The 19,541-nt window shown below is 44.5% G+C and overlaps 2 protein-coding genes across 2 annotated transcripts; both read right to left on the bottom strand.

Annotated features, from left to right (window-relative positions):
* Window positions 1-7,933: 7,933 nt before the first annotated feature.
* Window positions 7,934-13,563, bottom strand: fev (FEV transcription factor, ETS family member). The gene is made up of 3 exons (XM_056290100.1): window positions 13,430-13,563; window positions 9,439-9,510; window positions 7,934-8,526 (listed from the first exon to the last, which is right to left on the bottom strand). The coding sequence occupies exon 3, from the start codon at window positions 8,465-8,467 to the stop codon at window positions 7,985-7,987; it is 483 nt and encodes a 160-aa protein (XP_056146075.1). The 5' UTR covers window positions 8,468-8,526; window positions 9,439-9,510; window positions 13,430-13,563; the 3' UTR covers window positions 7,934-7,984.
* Window positions 13,564-14,756: 1,193 nt separating this feature from the next.
* On the bottom strand, window positions 14,757-18,833 carry cryba2b (crystallin, beta A2b). Its single transcript, XM_056289628.1, has 5 exons — window positions 18,582-18,833; window positions 17,678-17,865; window positions 16,262-16,403; window positions 15,796-15,938; window positions 14,757-15,103 (listed from the first exon to the last, which is right to left on the bottom strand). Exons 2-5 carry the CDS (start codon window positions 17,833-17,835, stop codon window positions 14,956-14,958), a joined length of 591 nt encoding a protein of 196 aa, XP_056145603.1. The 5' UTR covers window positions 17,836-17,865; window positions 18,582-18,833; the 3' UTR covers window positions 14,757-14,955.
* Between the last annotated feature and the right edge of the window lie 708 nt (window positions 18,834-19,541).

Consider the following 19,541-nt stretch of genomic DNA (forward strand, 5'->3'; position numbering starts at 1 on the left):
AGAGAGAGAGAGAGAGAGAGAGAGAGAGAGAGAGGAGAGAGAGAGAGAGAGAGAGAGAGAGAGAGAGAGAGAGAGAGAGAGATACTTCCCTATGCAGAGCTCATTCTATTTCAGTACCCGTTAGGTGTGCTGTTTTAATACAGGGCATAAATTAAAGTCTTCGTTAACGCCTCCACCCACTGGAGGGGAATGAGTCACTGAAAGCACAGTTTTCAGAGAGAAACCCACTGACTCGTGGTCTGCATCCTAATACTGTGGTTTGGGAATGATTTCAGCGTGAACATATCGAACATGTCATCTGATCACATATCGCATATTCCTGCCTGCTCTGACAGAAAATGTCTGCTCATCACACTTCAGGGTGGAAAGATGGCGATAGGAGAGCCCTGTTTACTGGGAAGGAGTATACATGTGTTGCAAAGAGGTACAGAATTGTTTTCAAGATGTTTGACTTAATTTGCTTATCCTCCCATGGTGGCAAATGTTCCTCTGAACAGGCCGTTCATGCAACACACCTGGAACAGGTGGGGCTGAGTATCTGGCTCAAGGATACTTTGACAAATATGACGGTAGGAAACAAAGGACATGCTGCCTCCCATAAGACTCACGCAGCTGAAACACTGACGAATAAGAAGAGAAGCAGTTTATTCTGTATGTAGCCTATGATGCAAATACTCATGACTATCCTGACGATGGACATCGTATGACAGAGCAACATAGGCGTCCAGTTACATATATAGTACTGAAAAGTGGTACACGAATAACATCCAGTATTGAATCAATTGCACATGATTCCCCCCCCCCTTGTTTTCCATTTGTACTTGGCCACTACCCCCACTCTTCCGAGCCGTCCCGGTCGCTGCTCCACCCCCTCTGCCGATCCAGGGAGGGCTGCAGACTACCACATGCTTTCTCCAATACATGTGGAGTCGCCAGCTGCTTCTTGTCACCTGACAGTGAGGAGTTTCACCAGAGGTGGTGGAGAGGATGGGAGGATCACACTATTCCCCCCAGTTCCCCCTCCCCCCTGAACAGGCGCCCCGACCGACCAGAGGAGGCGCTAGTGCAGCGACCAGGACACATACCCACATCCGGCTTCCCACCCGCAAACATGGCCAATTGTGTCCTGTAGGGACGCCCGACCAAGCCGGAGGTAACGCGAGGATTCGAACCGGCGATCCCTGTGTTGGTAGGCAACGGAACAGACCACCACGCCACCCGGACGCCATTGCACATGATTTTTTGGCTCTCATTTGATGCTGAAATCATCCCCATATGTCAGGTTTTTAAGTTACTTCATGTCCACCTCTTTGAGGACCAGCCTGAGACTGACTTCTTTTTTTTATCTACCACGGGTGTCTATTTACACTCTAAAAAATGCTGGGTTGAAATCAACCCAAATTGGGTTGTTTTTAACCCAGGTGCTGGTTAACTATTAAACAGAACACACGTTAAAAGAACCCAACAAGATGGGTCGTTAATTTAACCCAGAAGCTGGGTTTCTCAACCAAACCAAATATTGGTTCATTCTGACAAGGATGCTGAGTTAAGATTACTCATTCTGGGTTACAGAAACCAACCCAGAATGAGTTAAAATAATCCAAAATATGGTCAAGCAGCCTCAACCCAGCGTTTGGGTTGAGAAAACAACCCAGCATTTTTTAGAGTGAGCAGTCAAATTCAAGTACCAAGTCCATTTGGCAAAGCTCTGTTTTAATGTGTCGGCCACTCTGGCAAACTGTTTTGCCAATAGATCACTCCTCTGTGATCTGAGTTTATAAATATGTTAATAAGGATACGATCCATTTTTGGCCCTATATGGTGGCCAAAAAAACCCTGTCTGACTCTATTAGGCTGTATTTACCTAACACTTCCAAAAAATGTCTTCATTTAATCAGATGAAAATGCCTAATATACAGAAAACATGTTACATGCTTGTGTGTAATGTGCATGTTTTACTTCCATCCATCCATTAGCCAAGGCGCTTATCCAGATGGGGTCACGGGATGCTGAAGCCTATCCAGCAGTCATGGAGCGGCAGGCAGGGAGACACCATGCACAGGCCGCCAGGCCATCACAGGACCCACACACACCCACACACACACCCACACACACACACACACCTAGGGACAATTTAGTATGGCCGATTCACCTGACTTACATGTCTTTGGACTGTAGTGAAAACCAGAGTACCCGAAGGAAACCCCACGCAGACACAGGGAGACCTGGGATGACCCCCAAGGTTGGACAACCCCGGGATTCAAACACAGGACCTTCTTGCTGTGAGGCGACTGCGCTAACCACTGCGCTATTGTGCCACCCCCACGTTTTACTTTTTCTCCTATAAACTCACTTTTTGCATTGCAATCCTTCAGCGTTGTGTTGTGTTCGAGTGTTAGTGAGAGCAGCTCAAGTCAAATTCCCAGCATGGAAACAGCCGCTTGATAAATAAAACAGATTCAAGTTAGTGATTCTGAAAAAAAATCATGTTTGGTTCATTCAGTGATTCGTTCCTTTGATTATTCATTCAAGTAAATGCTGCCGAAGCAGTACAGCATCAGTTTTAAAATAACTACTGCTGTAGGACAGATGCCTACATCGCTCCTTTTTCCCTTTCTTCCTCTTTTCCTCTTCCTCTATCCTTTTGTTCCGTCTTTTTTTCTCCCACTCCTTTATCTCGGCCCCCGACCATTTTCTATATTTCACTCTGGTGTTCATCTTGTGGCTTGCAGGGAGAACCCCCACTTTGCAGGTTATGCAATGGGAGCAGAGAGGATGAGTCCTGCTTAGCGATGGTAATGAGCTGCAGATTATGGTTGCAGAGCATGGCGGTGGAGAAGAAGATGATGACGACAACAAAGCTATGGAACTGACTCAGCCCTTCAGGAGGGTTTCCGATACATGGCATTAAGAAGGGAGTTCATGGTGCACTTTGCACTGGAATGAGATTATTGCAATCACAGAGAAATATATATATAATGTATATGTAGATATGAGTTCACAAAGCATCAATATGCACATGTGCACATATATATACCTACATACACACATGCACAAAGAGACTTCAGCAACAATTAGTAGTGTTTTATAGGCCAATGGGGACTTGGCATTATGTTGAGGCAAGATTTGTATATGTGTGTGTGTGTGTATCTGTATGTGTTTGAGAGAAACAAGGAGGGAGATGGCGAGCGAGAGAGAGAGAGAGAGAGAGAGAGAGAGAGAGAGAGAGAGAGAGAGAGAGAGAGAGAGAGAGAGAGAGAGAAATTGACTGCTTCAGTAGGCAAAAATATGGAAGCTGCTTATGTGATGCAATGTGAATTTAATGTGTATTTAATATGTGATGCAATGTTGAATCTTCTGCAAACTGCTTTAGCAACAACATATTTTTTGTTCATGCCAATAAAGCTATTTGAATTTGAATTTGAGAGACTATAATCACAAGGTGCCAGGTGTTTTTTTTTTAACCATTTCAGCTTGTCACACTTATAGTAGTAGTCTGACTCAGTCAGAGCAGAGGGAGGGAATGAAAGGGAGGGATGAGTGAAATGAGATCATCTGTAGTCCCACTGCAGAGAAAGAGAGATTAGAAAAGGAGAGGGAGGAGAGATGTCAATAGCAACTCCAAGTCTGTTCTATTAATATGCGGGTCACACACACACACACACACACACAAACACACACACACACACACACACACACACACACACACACAAACACAGTGTTGCTGCTATTAAGCATCCCAAACAGTGTGCCACTATACAGCCTTTCCTTTCTGTCTTTCTCTTCCCCCCACCATTTGCCCCCCTCTCTCCCTCCCTCCCTCCCTCCCTCCCTCTCTCTCTCTCTCTCTCTCTCTCTCTCTCTCTCTCTCTCTCTCTCTCTCTCTCTCTCTCTCTCTCTCTCTCTCTCTCTCTCTCTCTCTCTCTCTCTCTCTCTCTCTCTCTCTCTCTCTCTCTCTCTCTCTCTCTCTCTCTCTCTCTCTCTCGCTCTCTCACTCACTCACTCACACACACACTCTCTCTCTCTCTCTCTCACACACACACACACACACACACACACACAGATGTGTGCGCACAAACAAAGCCACATAGACACAAACGCCTAGAAAATATAAGCATAAATAAACAACAAACATGATGCAGATTTTTCCCCCTCACATTTCTCATTATGAGTTGTCTGTCAGACACCCTTTAAATAGTTATGTATTTTAAATAGGCAAAACTTTCGTGAATAATTTTTCAAAATAATTGTTAGATATTTCACATGCTCGTTGCATTGCAGCTAAGCACGGAACATGTCCGAGAGTTACGCATCACGCACGGCTCCGTTGTGGCATGACGTGAGACGAGGCCTGGAGTTAACCTGTTGCTGCAGAGAGCGGCTGGACTCTCCCGGCCCTTTGTTATATAAAGATTCTAAGGGGAGCAGAAGAGTTATAGGCCCCCCTTGTGGCGGCATAATCCTCACTTTCCTATTTTTGGCACTGCTACCGCCTTATCATCCTCAGTCTTCATCATCATCCTTCTTCATCATCCCCATCATCATAACTAGCAACATTACCTTCATCACATCATTATCATTTACCTTCTCTTCTTTTTTGATTTTGGGAAAGTCAGCTGGTTCCAGTATGAATATGTAGGCCTATACACCTGGTATCTGCCCAGTACAACCACGGTCTTCTTTGTCATGAACCAGCCCAGCAACTCTGCTCCATAGCCCTTTTTTTTCTCTTCTCTCCTCAACTTTTGTTTGTGTTTGTGTGTTTGTGTCTGTGTGTCTGTGTGAGAGCGTGTGTTGTGGGAATCGGTCTCGTAGTTAACCTCCCTGCTATAGAGGACGCCAGAGAGTCCGGGTCCAGATTTCAATCAAGTGTGCGCTCTTGCCACGTCACATCACACCTGTCCCCAGTCAATATCATTAGCCATGTATTCAAGGCCCAGCATGTGTTCAGTACTTTGCAACGAATGTGGCAGAATACATGGGGGAAAAGAAAGAATGGGGGGGGTCTTACTTTACAGTACAGGAGACGGTGTAAAAAGCAAAAAGCACCTTTGCATGCCAAAGAAAAGATCCAGTTGTCATAGTCAGGTGGAGTCAGGTCGAGACAGTAAGACACTTCCTCATCCAGTGCAAGAATTACTCACTTCAAAGTTGTTCAAGGACATGGGAGCAGCCAGAGAAAACTGTTTTTTACCCTGCGCACTTTACTCAGCCTAGATAACCGGAGTAAAATGAAGGAACTGATAGAATATCTGCACAGCGGTGGACTATAGAGCAAAATATAAATAACTGTCAACAGGAATATCCGTAACGGCCAGTAGATGGCAGCAATGCGCCATGGTAGCGTCTAATCCAAAGAAGACGTAAACTGCCACACTAGTGCTTGTCTGATTTTATCACTCAGATTGTATCTTTAGTTGTGAGTTTAATCTTTAGTTGTGTTTTTGTATCTCTGCTTTTGAATTAGCTTTAGCTTTTGTTTTTGCCAGGGATTGAATCTTTAATGATTTTTTTTTTTTGGTTTTGTTTTGTTTTTGTTTTGTTTTAAGCGTTAAAGAACTTTCAAGGAAGTTTTGTCCTGGAGTCTGCTTAGGTTGTGCACAGCACTAATTTGACCTGCCCGGGGTTAAAATGCCTTGCTCGAAGGCCCACAGAAATCATGTATCAAAGGATTCGGCTCCGGGGATTTGACCTGGCAACATTACGGTCATGCTTTTCACTACAATCACTAGGCGTTACCGTTTTGACAATGTTAACCATCACCGCCATTTACACTATGCAACGAAACATGAGATTTCCACATGGCCACACACAGGTTCAGTCTGTTTAAACACCCAAACCACCATTAATGTGTCAACAGTGGGCACACGTGTTGTCATGGGTCCTCCACCACAACACCCAATTTCTTTGAAAATATGTATGCTTTAGCGCTCCTCTTAATCTCTTCCATATGTTTGTTGTGGTTATTTCCACCATTAGCAATCATCGCTTAGTCATATCATGACTAATAGGCCTTGGGTCATTTTGCTGTTTGAGTATAGACCTAGGAATATTGTTCATTGGTTGCCACTGAGTTTGAGTTTTACTCAATAACAGAAACTCAATCCACCAGAGTTAAGGTGTCTTGGTATGCATAGCATTCATCCTTTCCACGTTTTTTACAGTATCCAAATTTTACAAATTTTATATATGTGTGTGTGTGTGTGTGTGTGTATGTGTGTATGTGTGTATGTGTGTGTGTGCGTGCGTGCGTGCCTGTTTTCCTGGTAAAGTACATGGTTTTACATTGATTTATTTGTGTCATGGAAAGCCCCCTACCCACTACTCTACACTCTGCTAGGTGTGTCCAACTGATCTTAAACGACCGCATGTTGAAAATCTCGGTTGCAGAATTTCAGGCATTTGTAAAAGATAATTTTGTTGTCAGTATGCTGGCAAATAACGATGCAACGTTGCAGTCAGAATTACACATGTCCATGGGTGGATTACCGAATGGGCCTACTGGTCCAGGTCCAGGGGTGCAAGGGCTCAGGGGTCCCCTAAATCAGAGCCTCTGCGTGAAGTCGCTGTTATTAACTTTGCATTTCTTGTCGCATTGTCAAAGAGCTTAGTCATTTATGTCAATAACAGAGCCCTAAAAGTCCTACTGTCAAATTGAAGGAAACTGCAGGTGGATGGATGTATGTCTTAGTAAATTTCCTGTTGGTGTTAATTGTGTGTATGTGTGCTGTAAATCCTGTTGAGGTACAGGTGACAGGTGATAGCAGTTATTGTGCTGTTGGCTGCAAGTCTGTCGGAGGGGGGGGGCTTTTACGCGTCCGTGCCCAGGGCCCCATTGTCTCATAATCCGCCCTTGCACATCTCCATTGCCTCAACGCCCGGTTTCCCACTTGGCGTCCTCATGTGACCGTGGCCCCGTTATAGAGTCTCACGCTATTCTCGTATATACTTATCTCTGCTCTATTGTTTAGATACTGACAATAAGATCCAAAGGCCAATGTAACCGATGTATCTTTAGGAAAGAAAAGATGCACGGTCCGAAATAATCCACACCAGCAGCAGCAGATAGGATATTCCATAGAAACCCTTTTTTTATTATTCCCTTTTTGTGGTAACTTCTTTAGCTACGCATGTCTGTAAGTGTTTTCAAAATTACTTTAAAATAACCAAAAGGTTGATGCCGTCCTATTTACAGCGGAGTTTGTAAATTCACATGTTAACAGCCATTCACGTCGTGGCCTATTTTACTGCATGTTGTGGACGAGGCCAGTGACGTGGTCCGTTTCACCTGACAGTTTCCAGAGCAAAGTGGACGGGACGGTATGGACATTTCCCTCGTTAATCTTTCAAGGAAGTTTCGCCAAACGAGCGATCGCCAATCACACCAGTGGGCGTATCTAAGACAAACACGAGATGGCACTCGTTATCCAATAATAACTAGTGATGCGCAGTCGCGCGCACGCGGCGACGGACAACCAGGAATGACAACGAGGGATGGGATCTGCGCAGCACGAGAGCGGAATCTAACATGCCTCGGCGTACAGCTTGTTTTCCATAATCACTGGACATTTTTCCACACGTTGTTCACGTCAAAGGGCGCTTTAGGACCTCCTATCGATTCCATTTCCATGTCACGAATTTAGGCCTACTGAAAATGGCCTCGGAAGTCCGAGACGGATTATGTTTAAGCGTTACAAAACAGAAGTGAGTCGATAAGGATGTCGCGCGTAAAAGTGCAACCGCGCTGTGCGTAATCATGGCCAAGCAGGCGATCGACCCCAAGTTCTCCAATTACTGATCCTATTACAGGCGACACACCGCGGGCAAACATCGCTTCCGGTGATGCATCACACTGGTAAATGGTAGATGATTACCCTAAGACTTGATAACACCACATTCACTTACACTGATTATTTTATTCATTTACAGCCTACACGCCCCTTGCCACTCTAATTTTCCCCCCCACCGTGGTGATGTTACAGAGTCAGTTATAGTGGTTGCTGATGTTATTCAGGTTGCTGATGTTGTTGACACAGCTGATGTGGGAGGCGGTTACGGTACCGAAAGGGCCCGGCGGCTGCAGGTTGTGGCTGTGGTAGAGGGCCGCCGGCGGGGAGCCGGGCCAGTAGGAGAACCCGGTGGGCGCCACGCCCGGCGCTACCAGGTTCAGTTTGGAAATGCCGGAGAAAGGGATGGGCGCGAAATTGCTCTGGAACTTGTAAATGGCCTGCTCCGTGGTGGAGGGCTGGCACACTTGCGCCAGCCCGTGGAAGTCGAACTTGTACGCGTAGCGCTTGCCGTGCACCTTGGTCATGATGTTCTTGTCGTAGTAGTAGCGCAGGGCGCGGCTCAGCTTGTCGTAGTTCATATTGGGCTTGCTCTTGCGTTCCCCCCAGCGCCGCGCCACCTCGTCCGGGTCGATGAGCTTGAACTCTCCGTTGGTTCCCTCCCAGGCGATGCACGACATGTTGCTGCTGTCGGACAGCAGCTCCAGCAGGAACTGCCACAGCTGGATCTGCCCGCTACCTGCGGCGCACAGACGGACGGACGGACGGACAGACAGACAGACAGAAAAAAGACAGAAGCGGGTTGCAAAAGTTGCTCCTCGTTCATGTTCACAACGTTATATTGAGTCGTCCCAGACTTGTTATTATTATTATGATTATAAATATTATTATTATTATTATTATTGTCATTATTGTTATCGGAATCGCGAACAGAAGTTTCCACAAACGAAAATAACCATGCACAATACACAACAACAGCAACAAGTTTATGAGAGGTTAAATGAAATTAAACAATATCAACAATAAGAAAAATAAGAAAATAAAATAATAACAGTAATAATAATAATAATAATAATAACGATGATGATGATGATGATAATAATACCAGTGATGACAGTTGATAAGGATCATAATAATGCAGTAATAAAAGTAATCAGCACCTATTCTGCAACTAAACAAATGGTATGCACGTTGCAGAGTATTGGACAGAGGTGACATATTGCACTATAACATCGGTGCCCCATATGGAAATAAATAAATGCAGTGAGGACACTGACAAGCTGTAAGTAGAAATATAGATATATAATATATACAAAGCAGATAGTAGGACGGTATGACCGATGCACTCTTCTTTGTGATGTTCTAAGGCCATGACAATGGACGAGGATATATAATGGGAATATCGTGTATAAATTGGGAAGGGGGGATAAGATAGCAAAGGGAGAAGGGTAAATATACAGGTCTTGATAATCCATATAGTCCCCAAATAAATGATTTATACTTTTGAAAAAGGCAATTTGGACTCGTTTGATTGTATGGGTCTTTTAGTTGTTAGACCTATGAATCTGTAAAACATCAACAAAGGAAATAATACTAAAATAGAAACAAAATTAGGATTTTAGATTTTAACATTTTTATTTCATTGCCTTACCTTTTTGCACACCTGTGTTTATTGGACCCCAGGATGTTCCCTTGTTTTCTTTGAGCAGATTTTCTGCCGGATCTGAAATCAAAATAGAGACCAATGATCAGCGCCATTAAAAGGCCAAAATCCTTGTATATGGAAACCTATCAGGGAAGAGGGGGGGGGGGGACGACTTGTGAAAGAAACAGTTAGGCTGTATTTTATGCGTTTCACACCTAATCGGTTTAAATAAACTTGTCCAAACTAAAAAGAAAAAGAAAAGAGAGAGAGGGAGAGAGTACACATCTCCTGTAATTGAAATGGTATAATTGAACGTGTGTCCGGTGTGTAATAATGCTTCGCTGCCTCTCCTCTTGGCGGGTCTCCTCTGTGAAGCCCTGCAGGAAACGCGTGCAGGAAGAAGGATATCCGATTTCCGACTAAAGGCGAGACGGGCTTTCACTGTGAACACGCGCGACAGTCCCCGGCGCGCCGGAGCACGCGCGGCTTCCCCTCTATCTCCCGCCATAAGCAGAATAATAACAATACAGGAAGAAAAAAAACACACACACGCCTCTTTATAAGCTGCTAAAGGGCAAAATGACGAACCTGAGAGATACATGTTGAGCATGAGGTTTCCTCCGCAGTCCTGTCTCATTGTGCCCGCTTCTTCACAAAGGGTTGGATTTCATTTCGTTGGTTGGCGGCGGGCAAAAGATTTTTTTTCTTTTTTTTTTTTTATTAAACTTTATCTCATATCTGGAATAAATGCGGGAAGTTTCCAGGCAACTGTCACTAGCCCCCATCTCTGAGACAATATTCAGACAGCAATTTCCCCCAGTGCATTGCTTTAATTAAAAGAGCAATTTACCTCTGTCAGCCCGCCCGGTGCCCACAATAAAAAGGAGGCCGATAGAAATTCGGCCTTATCAATCCGCCATCACGGTTTAATAAAGTTTCCCGCGTTAAGATCTGGGTTTCTATGGTGAATTGAAGTGTTTGACATGGAAACCAGTTCAGATCCTCCTCACTTTTCCGCCTCTTTACCTCTTCGCAAACAACAAAGACCCTTTTTCGCCTTGGGAGGAAAAAAAGACTATTTACCTTGAACAAAAAAAAACACGCTTCGGTGCACATGGGAAAACAAGAACATTTCACCCCCCACCCCCCCACACAGCCTTCTGTTTGTGGGTTTAAAGGTTATACAGCCTCAATCTGAGCGTAATGAGGTTGTAACTCAAAAAGCATGGCCTGTGAGGATCATTAACGTATGGGCCTACGTCATATTGTGTATATAGGTATCATGATGTGTTATAGTTATTACGCTCTCAGAAGCATCGAGACTGTGAGAGGCTTCGAGACTGCCCGATAAACATTTTACCGTAAGGATCTGTGTTTATGAAATGGATTTCATGGCAGCCTATACTTCGTGATGTGATAGACGATGGCTTTAGCACAAGCCCCATTGATATGGAGGACATGGAGATGACAAAGGCAGCGGAGGTGCGAATATTGCAGAATATATTACACACACACACACACACACACACACACACACACACACACACACACACACACACACACACACACACATCACGTGCGGTATCTCTCTCTCTCTCTCTCGCTCCCCCACACACACGAGAGAGAGATACCGCACGTGATGCAGCAGAAGCAAACAGTGATTGTTAAATGTTTGAATACTAAATGCGTAATTAATGAATCTCTGTCATCTGTTCGATATGCAGTTCCCGATGACTTGAATGACACGCATGAAAAACTCAGTGCAGGTCAATGCAGACTTGCAATGTAAATCAAATTAGTTCATCTTTAATAACACGAAACATATGCACACACAAAAAAACACGTAGTACAGAGTAAATGAGAAACCAGAACTGGATCTATAGCAATGGATCAGAAATCACAATCAGATGTTGGCCATCCAAAATCCCTGAGAGATGAAGTGATGAAACATACGCCTCAAGGCAGCTACGAGCAGGGGAGAGCTTATAGAAGTCATGACGAAAGAGGAGTAGTTTGGTTGCCTTGACATGGAGTCATCTCAGATAAACGACAGGACGTCTTATCATGTGGGGAAGTCAACCATCAATCATCTTCTTGACCCAAGAAAGTACTGCTGGTGTATTGTGGAGTAAGGAGGCGCGGATATTTGTCATTTGTCACATCACGCATGTTGATTAAGACCTAGGATGACAAACACCTCCAGGACTTCCGGTTGCTGTGATCAAGTCACTGTGGCCTTTCTCGGGTCGTTGGATTTATTCCGGCAATTTTAGAACAGGTCTCCGTTATTGTTTCAGTATGGTTTATTACAAGACAAAAAAAAGCTCACCATCAAAAGATGAAGGTCCTTTAACGGGTCTTCCAGCCTTCGAGGTGAGCTTTTACGCCCAGTGCAGCCAGTCAGCAATCAAAATATCCGCATTTTAACTTTTAACGTCCTTGTCGATTCATAATGTATAAAGCCACTTTGTTTTTAAAAGGTAGATGGTAGCAGTGTTTGAGGCAGTGGGGATTCTGGTATCTTTTCGGGAAGTGAAGCAATCTAAAAGAAAACAGTCTAAGTTCCAATCATACTTGACTGGTGTTGTGTCGAAGTCTGTTTCCCCGTCGAGATCTGTACCCCCCTATGGAAACAGGTTAGCTATCGGTTAAGCGTTGGGTAAAAGTTAGAGTTAGGGTTAGGTTGAGGTTAGTTTGAGGTTAATAATGATAATAATAAATCAAACTTATATAGCGCTTTTATAACACTCAAAGTCGCTTTACAATAGACGGGGTGAAATAAGACAGCCATAACACAGACAGGGGTGGATGGGAGGGGAGGGGGGGGGCTACGAGAGAGAGAGAAGCGGCAGCCACACGACGCCGGCAGTGCTCTCCGACTTAAACATATACAAAAGGGCAAGAAAAACAACAAACCCAACACAAACAACAAACAACAAGGTTAGGTTAAGGTTAATCAAGCCTCCCGGTGTTTTATCGAAGTCTGGCTAGGGGGGAAACAAATCTCGACGGGGGAAACAGAATTCGACACAACACCGGCCTGTTTACGTCGTCATGTCTACTGTGTATTAATAATCACGATAATCATTGATTTGCTCTAGTCTCGACAGTGTTTCCCATCCACTATTCCGACGTGAAATTCTCATTAACACCGATCTGATTCTGAATTTGATTTTAGCGTCATGTGCATGCCCCCCTCCCCCCCCCGAAAGGCCTCATGTAAACACACTGTAGTTGCGGAAAGGCTTGCGTCTTGCAGGTTCAGCAGTGGAGATAGGTTCCCCCATAGTGTTCCTCGGGTCCTCGGTCATCTTTCCAGCCACAGTCACACCAACAGCTCCCAACACGTGTGTGTACATACATACATACATACATACATACATACATACATACATACATACATACATACATACATACATACATACATACATACATACATACATACATACATACGTGTGTGTGTGTGTGTGTGTGTCTCCGCTCCTGCGGCGTGGCTCGGCCTCGTGTTGCAGGTGTGTCTCTGGCGTCCCAGACTTGCTTTAGCTGCCTGTGTTCATATACGCGTCGCAGGCAACTTAAAACAAGCCTCGAATGCGAGAAAATATCCCCCAAGTAAGACTCAACACAGCCTTGCTCTCAGTAATCCCCCAATCTCGAATTTCTGCACGCTGCGAAAACATTCAGTAGTATTTGGCAGCAAGTTAGTCTTGTAGGCACTCTCCACAAACCAAGTCAAATCCAAATTTAGGGGCATGCTACCCATGTAGTCTAAATAGGTCATTTGTATATACATACTAGCCTTACGTTGTTTGAAGATTTTACCTCATGCAGATTACATGCGGTCCTAATATTACCACGTTTTCTCTGGTGAGCACACTCAGATTATTTGGATCCCAGAAAAAAAGTAGTCCTACTCTAACAAGTTATAAACGTTGTCCGCCGTAGCAAAATCCATCTCCAAAACCCATCCAATGCTCTCCTTCCCTGCAACACTTACCTCGATGTCTTGAATTATAGGAGCAAACGCGAAAAAAGAAAAACAGGAAAAAAACCACAGAGAAACCTCTGACTCAGCTACTGGCCCATGACTCGTGTGTCACCCTCTGCTCTCTGCAGCGCACCGTGCAGCCGTTTTAATCAGTCGGCAGAGGAATGCATATTTGAGAAAGGTGTGTGTATGGTTGAACATTCATTAAAAGATCCTGGTTAGGGTGTGGGACTGTTATTCTGCTGGGAAGAGACTCGTGACTGAATGCAGGTCTGCGGGTGTGTGAGGCGGAATTCTACGTCCTGGACTTCCGGGAGGAGCGTGTCGGAGGTAAACAAACGCGCCAACGGACTGACTCCAGGATGCCTGGTTGCGTGTCATTGCGAAAGCACGCCACTGTTTCGTATTAGCATACGCAAATCAGCGATTCCTTTGGTAAGTGTGGTGACGTGGTGTCTCGGTTTGCCCCGAGGGCAGCCGGCGGGGCAACGACGACATACAGTGTTCAGGACCTTGGACAGAGGGGTGCATTAACCACACCAAACGAAAGCAGGAATAAACCAGATCTCCACATATAAGGAACGTGTCGGTGATGTGCTGGGAGCAGACCTCTGCTGGGGATTTCTCATTCAGATAACGACGACTCAACCTAATCCTCCAAACATTTTCCCCTAGAGGTCAAACGCTGAACGAACACGTTGATATCCGACAACAGCATTGCGCGCGCGCGCGCGTGTGTGTCATTCGTTTCTTGTTTCTACCTCGTTGACATCAAACGGTTATAAATGGACCAGTGGATTTTGGCTACATTTTGGTTAACAGCATTTTTTTGAAAACATCCCACTAAACAGACAGATCAGAATAAGATCACTTTGGTTTGCTTGAATACATATCTAAATCCTTCTGGCCATCATAAGGACGATGAGTTAAGTGGGCTTCGTCTAAATGTCGAGTAAGAAAGCGGAATAGAAACAATTTTGATACCATGCTCGTTTTTTTATTATTAGAAATGAGATTACAGTTCGACGGTTGATAAACAGGCATGTATTTGGACTGAAACCTTCTCACCTATCCTCAAAATGTGCTTTATCTGCATCTTTCGCCGAATACAAAGCGCAAAGTAACCCTGAAACACGGCTGTATTCGTAATCCTACAACAGGAAGAGATGGCGAGGGCCATTTTGCTTTTCTTGTTCCGCGATATGATTGGCTGTTCAAATCACAGGTGCGCATGACTGACAGCAATGCATAGCCAATCACAGACATCTGTTTCATTTTCAATGTTAAAAAAATAAAAAGAATCATCACACTGAGTTTCTGTATTTTTGAAGAAAAGCCTTTATTGCCTATTTCAAGAACATGCTACTGCACGGTAATAGAAGAAGATAATCGAATATTGACACATGCAGGGCCAGAGATAGAACGATGTTGGCCATCCGCTGCTCTTGGGTGATGGTCTGTCCACGTTTGAGTTGAGGAAAGAGGGCTTTGGGGTGAGTTTTTTGCGGGTCAGGTTGGGTTGGTAACGCCAAAGCTTAGTGCTGGATCCTACGAATGGACTGCACCTGGTTGGTGTGGGCCTGGGTGCTGTATTCATTGTAGTGTCTGTACTCGCCTTGGTGTCTGTCTCTCTCCAGGATGTACTGGTAACCACGGTAACCTGGGAACTGGTAGGCCACCCAGCTGGATGGTGGTCGGAGAGAGAGAGAGAGAGAGTGAGAGAGAGAGAAAGAGAGAGAGTGAAAGAGAGAAGAGAGAGAAATTTCAGTGAAACCAACTATTTTTCCAAAACAATACCATTAAAACATAAAATTCATCTGTATACAAGGTCATTTAATTCAGTGAAATGAGTTTGAAGTCGTTATTGACATGATGGTAGTCTATTAGATGGATTTGATATGTTCTCTTAAGTAAAGGTATTTTAAAAGTAACCTTTAGAGTACATTTTAGGATTAAACTCAATCACAGTCGATAAGGATTAACTACATCGATGTGGGTCCTTGGTCTAGAATAAACCATAGTACAGTTGAATTGAAGAATGTTGTAAATTCCACATAGGAAATAGACATGTCCTTGAATTTAAAGATTTAAGCCGAGGTGCAACAGAGGTCGCAAAAGGAAAGGATGGAGGGGGGGGAGACTGAGATACCATCATATTTTAGATATTTTGATAATGTCAGGTAATGTAGATTGATACCTTTCAGAGAACATGTTAGATATTCTTAATTTTTCTAATTTGAATGGAGGTGTTCTTGTTCTTGAGCCTCTGAGTTGAGTATCCCGCCAAGTCAAAGTCTTGGCATTGTAAAACTCACTTGCCTGCCAATAAACCTTGAATTAAACTGAACCTATAGTTGAACTCGAACTGCACTTACGCTCCAGAGTTGACTTTGATAGAGGGAACCTCCTTGCTGCACCAGCCCATGGCCTGTAGAGAGGGGTAGTCATCGCACATCTCAAACTTACGGCCCTGGAAGTCCTCGCACTCATACAGGGTCACCTTGCTGTCACTGTGGTTCTGGGAGTAGAAAGAGAGAGGAACACACACAGAGAGGGAGAGAGAGAGAGAGAAAGAGAAGTCATTAGGTTGCTGTTGCTGCACGTGGTCACTGCAGTGACATAGATACGGAGCTAAAAAAAAAGGCAAAAGATGGGAGAGGCAATACGTTGACATAGCATGACTTTAGGTAGGGTGAAATGTCAAATAGTATGCCTACTCAGTGTTAACACACGTCAGTTTCCAATGAGCAATAAAGGCCACTTGTAATGGGTAATAAAGAAAGAAAAGAGTGAATGGAGGGGTGCAAGAGCACAAAGTGAAGGAATGATGGAGGAACCTACAGCGCACTTGATGGGCCTGAAAGAGAGCAGGTGCTCGGTTCTGTAGCTGCTGTTTCCGCTCCAGGCCTCGTAGCGAGGGTAGTCTCCCTTCTCCAGGATGAACTGCTGGCCCTGGAACTCTGGGTACTCATAACCCACCCAACTACATGTGACGGGGGGTGGGGGTGGAGTAAAGTTAAGGGACAGAGATAGAAAGGCAGTATAGGGAGGGAGACAGAGCAGAGAGAGAGGAGAGAAGAAGAAAGGAGAGGGAGGAAAATTGTAAGATTTAATCACGCTGATAACGAAAAAATGAAAAGGCACAGACGGAAAAAAAGACCAAACAATCCACTCCATCAACACAACCAACACACGCACACACACACACACACACACACACACACACACACACACACACACACACACACACACACACACACACACACACACACGCACGCACACACATGCACACAAAAGGAGCAGAAACCAAATAGTGGCTGAGTAAAACGACTCTGGAAGTGTCATGGTAGTTAAACAATAGAGCTCAACTCCCAGTGAGCAGGCTGGAGTGAAAACAGCACACCCCTGCTTTGTTACTGGGAGCACAAAGCCCAAAGCAAACATTAAATACTGCTGCCACACCGCTGCCGCCGCTGCCACCGCTGCTGCTGCAGCCAGGCCTATTTTATCTGATCCTGAGTCCGTCTGTCAGTCAGCTATTGTGGCAGCCAGCCGGCAGCTGCACACGGCCTATTTGTGATGAATGTACATACACATAAACTGACGGCATAGAGTAACCATCTAGCAGTGTAATGAGACTACATATCAAGCGTTGATGTACGGCACACAGCTTGCCCTGCCTTTCCTTTATGTACACTGTCTTCAATTCACTGCATATTGTCAGCTGCATAACAAAATCTCCATGTAGGTCCGCTTTCCATGATCACTGTCAAGAAGAGATTTCAAACAGACTTGGAAAACTATTTAAAATCTTGTATTGTAACATTACCAGGTGAATACAAGTGCAGACGTATATCAAAATGACATGGGCTTCTTGGCTAGATCCCGCTGAGTGAATGAGAGCAGTTAAATAAGTACAACGTACTGCTGTAGGTTTCTTTGTGGCTGTGTCCGTTCAAATACCGTTTGTGGATGGCGTTTCATCTGTTCCTCTAAAGCTCACTCATTTCCCTAACAACTAACGATGCTGCAATATTATCCAATTTACTCTCAGGAATGTTGTTTTAGCAAGAGTCTACGAAATCAATGCCTATAATTGCTTGAAGTACCAGAGAGAGAAAATAAATCAGGATTTAGACGTTGTAGGATAAACAGCAAAAATCAACCCCAATTATTAAAACGGAGTTGGAAACAAGTCAAAACCTTAGTGTGTGCAGAAAAGCAATGGGGAGAGACCCACAGACGATGGTGACTTACGGTCCGTTCTCGACCTTGATGGAGCGGATCTTGTTGAAGCCCCTCTCCATGATGTTCTGGCACTCAAGCATGAACTCACAGCGCTTGCCCTGGAAGTTCTCCTCCTCCCACACTGTGATCTTGAACTGACCCATCTGCTCCATCTGTTGAGAGTTCATGGTTGCTGTTTCTTCCTCTAGGTTTTCACTCTGTGGCCCAAGAGAGGAGAAGTTTCGCCTAGGTCAGATAGGGTTTTCAACTCCAGTTGACCTCACAACTAATTTATACGTTTTTTTTTCAAGTTCTACATGGAAAAACATTTAGATAGTGTAGGATTTCAAAATAAAAACAACCCTGTCCTAGGTAAGTTCCTATTTATGCCAAATCAAAACTGCTAAATTCGATCGTCTAGGTTCTTATTTTCAAAAATCATCTTTAGACTGATTTCATAAAACAAGTGATAGTAGATAGATAAAGATAGAGCTTTATAGGAGGATGGGTTTGCCAAGCATACTCCACAGTTGAATGTCTAACCAAGGCAAAGAAGCTGTCCTCTGTGCTAACGTTGGTAGCAAAGCTGTTTTTCACATCCTAAAACCATTATTCAGACCTGTTCAAGTAGAATTACGAGCGCTACCAGTAAAGCAACATCAAACTAGCATCCCCACTCAACACTTCACACCAAAGAGCTCCAGACAGCAAAAGGCTCAAGCTTGTTTGTTAAAGTTAGCCCAATATGACTGTAATGTTGCACATCCCCATGCACCTAAATGACTCACTTCACCTCATCAATAACTGTCTATCTAATATATTCAGCTTTGGTTACTATCCAGTTGTGGGTTTAGGGCTCCGTCCCCATCGCAAAGCTGTCCCTTAATGCGGCTCCTCCAGCTGAATCTGAAGCGGTGTGCTGGTATATACTTACAGACAGTACTGAGGTGGGACAGATCCAGTGTAATCAATGTCAGGAGAGAGACCCCCGCCTGTGTTTTTATAGGGCCAGGCCCGCTGGACCCGCACCGCACCGCTCGGCCACCAGCCTTGCACACTCAGCAGCTGAGCGGGACGAGTGAAAGGGGCGCATTAGCCCAGCCCTTTGTGGAAGCTCCAGAGCGCCATTGTCCAGAGAGCCCCGAAGTGTCTTAGTCATCAATATGGCAGCCACAGTCAGTGGCAGCCTGACACAGGGCTTTACAATGGCAACGCACTGACACGACAGTTTGATTGCTTTGGGAGGATAATAGACATATTCTGTGGGCTGATCCCCTTCTACTCTATGTCTGTCAGTCACTCTCTCTCTCTCTCTCTCTCTCTCTCTCTCTCTCTCTCTCTCTCTCTCTCTCTCTCTCTCTCTCTCTCTCTCTCTCGCTTTCTCTCTCCCCCGCCTACTGGAGGTAAATGGGTGGAGATGCAGGGGTAAGGGCCACACTTGCAGTACAAGGACATGTTCCAATATTGTGTATGCAACCTTATCTCCTTCACTCCCTACAGGACAGTTATGAATTAATCCTTTGGTAGGATGTCTTTAAGGAAAAGCTACTTTTGACCAACCAGCCTACAGCAGACCTGGAGTAGCGCCTTGTTTACTATGATAAATTGAACTGCTCATAGTCTGGACATGCATGATAGGTTTTGGAACACATGACTAATGATGTGCGTTTAGTTGAGGTGGTGGTTATAATCTATTTTTTATCAGGAAAGAGGGTAGGATATTGTGAGCCCAAGATGAATAAATAGGACTAACATCTGCAGCTTTACATTCTGTTTTATATCCACTGGCTAGGCCATACCAGTGGTAGCCAGATCCAATTTGAAATGTTGGGTTTTTTTTAAAGCAATTTATAATAGGATATAATAAACCCTTGTGACATAATAGACACAAATG

This window comes from Lampris incognitus, chromosome 11 (genome assembly GCF_029633865.1).
Source record: "Lampris incognitus isolate fLamInc1 chromosome 11, fLamInc1.hap2, whole genome shotgun sequence".
In the NCBI taxonomy this organism is placed as follows: Eukaryota; Metazoa; Chordata; class Actinopteri; order Lampriformes; family Lampridae; genus Lampris; species Lampris incognitus.

What these genes read in the sequence shown, in the direction of transcription:
- fev (XM_056290100.1), bottom strand. Translation starts at nt 8,467, where the DNA reads ATGTCGTGCATCGCCTGGGAGGGAACCAACGGAGAGTTCAAGCTCATC.
- cryba2b (XM_056289628.1), bottom strand. Translation starts at nt 17,835, where the DNA reads ATGAACTCTCAACAGATGGAGCAGATGGGTCAGTTCAAGATCACAGTG. An exon ending in ATCAAGGTCGAGAACGGACC is followed by an intron (nt 16,404 to 17,677) that starts GTAAGTCACCAT and finishes CGTCACATGTAG; the next exon opens with TTGGGTGGGTTATGAGTACC. An exon ending in ATCAAAGTCAACTCTGGAGC is followed by an intron (nt 15,104 to 15,795) that starts GTAAGTGCAGTT and finishes ACCACCATCCAG; the next exon opens with CTGGGTGGCCTACCAGTTCC.